The 6029-nt window shown below is 40.4% G+C and overlaps 1 protein-coding gene across 1 annotated transcript; it reads right to left on the reverse strand.

The window, feature by feature from the left end:
* Nucleotides 1-5219: 5219 nt before the first annotated feature.
* On the reverse strand, nucleotides 5220-6029 carry LOC121695653 (mid1-interacting protein 1A-like). Its single transcript, XM_042076705.1, has one exon. The coding sequence runs from the start codon at nucleotides 5838-5840 to the stop codon at nucleotides 5370-5372; it is 471 nt and encodes a 156-aa protein (XP_041932639.1). The 5' UTR covers nucleotides 5841-6029; the 3' UTR covers nucleotides 5220-5369.

Consider the following 6029-nt stretch of genomic DNA (forward strand, 5'->3'; position numbering starts at 1 on the left):
GTACGTGTGGGTAATTTTGCTACGCCTTCTATCTGATAGGACAAAATGTTCTTATCAGACCGGAAGTTTTTCGAAAACCTGCATTCCACTTTTCTATGACAGCATTGTTGTGAGGGTGTTATCTCAGTGTGAGTGTGTTGGGAGGGACTGAAGCGGGGGAGTGTGTGTGTGTGTGTGTCTCTGGCGGGGTGGTGGTTACTTTTTACCTGAACTTTTTACCTTCAGTATGCCTATCAGGTTCACATTGACATGAACTGTCATGCATTAATGTGTAGGCTACACAAGCATGCAACTAGACAGAGATTCACACCTTTACCAAATAGTTTTCGGTATCCGGGTTCACCTATGGTCCTGCATTCATAAACAAATGCACACACACACACACACACACACACACACACACACACACACACACACACACACACACACACACACACACACACAGACACACACACACCAGGGGAGGAAATTTACTGTTTCATCTACCAGCCAGAAATAAATGGTAAAATTCACTCCTGTCAGGAGTGAAATTTCATTCCATGATGCACCTAATTTGACAGGTCTGGACTGCAGACAGGCCATTTAGCATCTGGACTCTATGGAGAAATAAATATGTGTAGAACTCATTTTGCCATTGTTGTCCTGAAATATTTAAGGTCCTCCCTGGAAAAGACATTGTCTGGATTGCAATATGTTGATCAAAACCTGTACATGTAGAATTGATTGTGCCTAGATGTGCAAAATGCCCAAAAGCTGTAGGCACTAATGCACCTCTATAATGTTGGGTTTCGAACTGAGCACTAAAACAAGTTGGATAGGTTGCATAGTTGGGAGGCCCTCTGCTCTTTAGCCCAGATGAATCCATGATTTCCAACAATGATTTCAAATTTTGATTGGTCTAACCTTTTTCCACAAGCTCAGGCCCAGATAAGACAGTGGTATTTCTGTATCATGTTTAAATACAATGTTGGCCGTTGCATGGTAAAGTTTACTCTAACATTTCTGAACTGAGTATCAAACTGTGCTCATAGACAATGATTATCAGAACAATGATTTTATTTACAGAAACAATGATTTTATTTACAGAAGCAGGTCTGATGAGGTGCCGTCTAGGTCCAAAAGACCACGGCCATCCAGTATTGTTTTTCAACTCTATCCCTTGTTTGTATTTTTCTGGTTTCTCTGAATATTTTAATGATATTGTACTGTAGATTATGAAATCCTTACCTCACAATTTAATGTTAAGAAGCATAAAATTGTTTCATAATTTGTCCACACAGGTTTACACAGAGTAATGAATACCTCTGGGATGATATTCTTCCATACTCAACCATGTTGCCAGTTACCTAATTCGTTGTGAAATATTCCTCTTTCCTCTTAAACGTATTGCTGGTATCAAATTAAAAATGAATATATTGTATATTTTCCACAAAATACTTAAATTCTTACTTTTCAATATTTGATATGTTGTCTGTCCTTTTTGCAGATTACATGCTGTTTTCATTTGCATTTTATACAATGTCCAAACTTTTTCTGATTTGGAGTTGTATATTGAACTGGAGGGCCTTGCATTAATCCCTCTCTTCAAAACCGATGGTCATTCTAAGGGTGTGCCAATGTACACCCTTACACACACACACACACACACACCACCCAAACAACCTGCTTATATTGCACTCAGAGCTCTCGATTACCAACTGCCATCAGACGTGCCTAATCTGACTATTATGGCTTTTGGTTTCTGCCTCTGGTGAGTCAGATTTCCATATCATATCTTGTTTTGCAAACAAGCACATTTGCACGCACACACACTCACACACACACACACACACACAAAGGGAGAGAGAGAAAAACAGAGCAATCCCAGTGTTTTGATGTTGGACTGTGTCGTCAGTATGTGATAAGACTGATATGCATGTTGCCATTATCTAATAATCTCACTTCCTATCTAAGACTGAACAGGTTTTACAGTAAAAAGAAGACTTCACACACACACTACTTATTTAAGACCGAACAGGGTTTAAAAAGAACACACACACACACACACACACACACACACTGAAATATACATGAAATACACTTCTATGAGGCAAATCATGTTTCATCTGTAGGAATTAGTGCTGTTTATCAAACCACACCAGCTGTGTGGCTGAAGGGATTCATCTGAAGGGCACCACAAGCACTGGCCCTCAGTCTCTGCATCAGATCACATGAACTGCTGTGATATGTGCATGTATAACGTGCAGGTAAACAGAATAATACAGTTTTTTCTGAATGCTTAAACACAACCGTGATTCTTATAGCAATTTCTAAAACTATTAATACTTACAGCAAAACCACTCACTGAGTTCGCAAAACTAAAAGCACAAACACTGCTTTGCACTCAGTTTGCAATTTTGTAACACACACTTTGCACAACTGTAGGCGTAAAATAGTGAATTTTATTACAACTTTTCACCACGATATGGCAGTTTAAGTCCGCTTGATACTGTAAGGCGTAAGCCATTGGTTTCCAAAGGAGATTTTATTTGTGTCGCCAGCATAGCCTATTGACAATTTATGTTGTAAATAGGCCTACCTTATAAGCCTACCTGTAGCTTAGGGAAGCTAACAGCTTTCTATTAGGATCTAGTTTGTTACAGTTTTGAGTATAGGGAGAACCGGCCCTGTGTGTGTGTGTGTGTGTGTGTGTACAGTTCGCCATACTGTGTTTGTGTGTGTGTATGTGTGTGGGTGTGTGTTTGTGTGCGTGTGTGTGTGTGTGCGTGTGTGTGTGTGCACAGTGCGCCATACCGGTCTCATTTCTACAGGATGCTTCTCTTAAACACTTTATTTTCACTTTAGTTTTAGACTACCTGTTTGATTATTAGATTACTACCTGTTTGATTACAGTTTTTTCTGAATGCTTAAGCACATTTTTTGTAACTATGGCTTTTTTTGCAAAACTCTACACACAAATGGCAAAACCTCTCACCCAATCAGCAAAACATTGTAGTTCTCTTGCAAAAGCTAACACACCTTGCTTAACTCTTCACACCTTCGTAAAAATGGTGTTTTCATATCAAACAGTAAACACAAGCCATCACAATAATAAGCACACAATGTGCCAACTACACACTAATGGTATAAATAAAAAACACATCTGGCTTTTGCTTTCTCTGTGCACAAGGTAGGCTATGTCAGTTTGAGGTAATACTTTTGTCATAGTTCTGTAAGGGATCCAAACATCAAGTATTAGTGTTTATTTAGACACATCAAAACAAACACAAGTGTTTTTTTCCAAGTCAAAACACAAAATAGTAATTTCACAGAGAAAAACAAAAAAATCAGTCTACATCGTGTCGTCTCTCTGGGTCCGGCCACAAAATTTACAGTTTTTTCTGATTGCTTAAGCACATTTTTTGTAACTATGGCTTTTTTTGCAAAACTCTACACACAAATGGCAAAACCTCTCACCCAATCAGCAAAACATTGTAGTTCTCTTGCAAAAGCTAACACACCTTGCTTAACTCTTCACAACTTCGTAAAAATGGTGTTTTCGTATCTAACAGTAAACACAAGCCATCACAATAGTAAGCACACAATGTGCCAACAACACACTGATGGTATGAATAAAAAACACATCTGGCTTTTGCTTTCTCTGTGCACAAGGTAGACTAAGTCAGTTTGAGGTCATACTTTTGTCATAGTTCTGTAAACATACAGGGATCCCAACTTCAAGTACTAGTGTTTATTTACACACATCAAAACAAACACAAGTGTGTTTTTCCAAGTCAAAACACAAAATAGCATTTCACTGAGACAAAACAAATCAGTCTACATCGGGTCGTCTCTCTCAAAATTCTGTCTACATCACATGCAATGTCCTAGTCCAAGGCACCGGGAAAAATATATTCTGGAATGCCGTATCCAGGCCTGACATGACAATATCCCCACATGTAGACTGTTTTTTTGTCTGTGAAGTGAACTAATTATCTAAAACAGTTTTCACATGAGAAAGTGTGCCAGACAGCAAAATAGTGTAAATAATAGCCATACATGTGTATAGATTTGCTAGGAGTGTGTTGATCATTTGGAAATTGAGTGTAAAGCACAAGTTGTGTTTACAGTTCCGCAAAAAGAGTGCTGTGCAGTGAATTGTGCCTACAGTTGTGCAAAGTGTGTGTTACAAAATTGCAAACTGAGTGCTAAGCAGTGTTTGTGCTTTTAGTTTTGCGAACTCAGTGAGTGGTTTTGCTATAAGTATTAATAGTTTTAGAAATTGTGCTATAAGAATCACAGTTGTGTTTAAGCATTCAGAAAAAACTGTAAAATCATAAGATTTGACTATTTTAGTCTCTGACTGAAGACTATTTTAGAACACAACCACAATACTGCACACAATAAAATAGTCAGCAAAGCTGTTATCAGTTTTCAAAAACTTTTATTTTCAGTGAAAAACAACATTATGGAAAATCCTTATGGACACACAGACAACATGAAACAAATATTTATACAACACACAGACAACATGAAACAAATATTTATACAACAATTATATTTTAGCACACATTTTCTAGGTAATGCCAGAATCTCATGGGTCTCATCATAGTTCTGTGGGATTCTCAGAGGGCTCCAGATCATAGATTCTCAAGTGGGTCAGATCACAGGCCGGCGTACTGTAAACACACCAGCCATCTCTTTAACACACATCACTTAGACACACACTCTTACATTCACATGTGGATCATTAACAGATTTCAGTTACACTGCCTTCCATGGTTAGAGGAGGAACAGTGGAGACATGACATGGCAGGTGAAGTTTTTCCTGGATGAGCAGTAGGCAGCAGTTAGGCCTACTGCAGTTCTCCTTAGTGCACCCATTCACTCACACACTCTTGCAGGGTACACTAAGCACATACACACACTTGCACAAAATAATGCCTGCCAATTAAATCAGTGTTAGGGCTTCATATGACATCAGTCTTCAGCACCACTTAGTCCAAAAGTAATAGTTTAACAACAAAACATAGTCCTCAGACATACATCATATATTATTATTAAGAATAAATATCATAACAAAGCCATGGCTTGTCATTTGTCAAACGGAAATAAACGGAATCAGTGCAAATCTTGAAAGTATTTGAGGTGTCACTGAGTTCCCGCTACGTCGGCCATGGACAAAAGTTATTGTCTCTTGACGCGGGGGCGGAGTAGAAGTGGAAAACAGTCTCTTATTCTTCTCTCGTTCTCTTCTTTCTTTGAGAACTCTTTGCGGAACATCTCATGTTTTTAAAAAGGTTCAACTCTTCTCCGCGTTGTGCTGTGCGAAGGTGGTCATGGTCGAACGTTCAAGCAGCAGGTGGAAGTGCGCGTGCGATAATGGCTTCTCACTGGCCCCAGCCCGCGATGCCAATCTCCTGCTTGTAGCGGTGGGTCAAATCGTTGGCCTGGTGTGTGAGTTTTGACAGCACCCCGTGCAAGCCCTTCAGATGGAACCGGAACAGCTGCTCCAGGTCAACCTCTTCGCTCGTTTCGTTGTCGTTGGCGCGGGGGGCTTCTTGTGCGAAGCACTCTTTCTCCTTGCGTCGCAGCTCATCCGCGCGCCCCAGAACTCCCCACTCGATGTCGTTGCGGATTGACTTGAGCTGCGTGTAGTAGCTGAACATGTCGGCCTCGGCGTCCCGCAGGTAGCTCCCGGGCGCGCTCACCTCCGGCTCCTTCTCGTGCTCCAGCGGCACGTCACGCAGCAAGCTGGGCACCATCACCGTCTGGTCCATGTTGTTCACGGCGCCGATGAAGCGGTTCATGGCGTTCAGCAGAGAGTTCTTCTGGGTGTAGGTGTCCGTGATGCGCATCATTTTGACAGACTATGCGTTGTTAACAAACTCAGGAAAGATAAAATAAAAGGAATGTAGTAGTCTTCAAGTTCAGCAAACAGGAAAAAAATCGATGCGTATAGTTATTGGTCCTGTCAGGTTCAAGTTTTAGTTTCGTTCGAGGAGTCTTGCGTTATTTTCTCCCGGTTTACTTTCAAGCTTGTTCTGGCT

Source organism: Alosa sapidissima, chromosome 2 (assembly GCF_018492685.1).
Source record: "Alosa sapidissima isolate fAloSap1 chromosome 2, fAloSap1.pri, whole genome shotgun sequence".
Taxonomy (NCBI): domain Eukaryota; kingdom Metazoa; phylum Chordata; class Actinopteri; order Clupeiformes; family Clupeidae; genus Alosa; species Alosa sapidissima.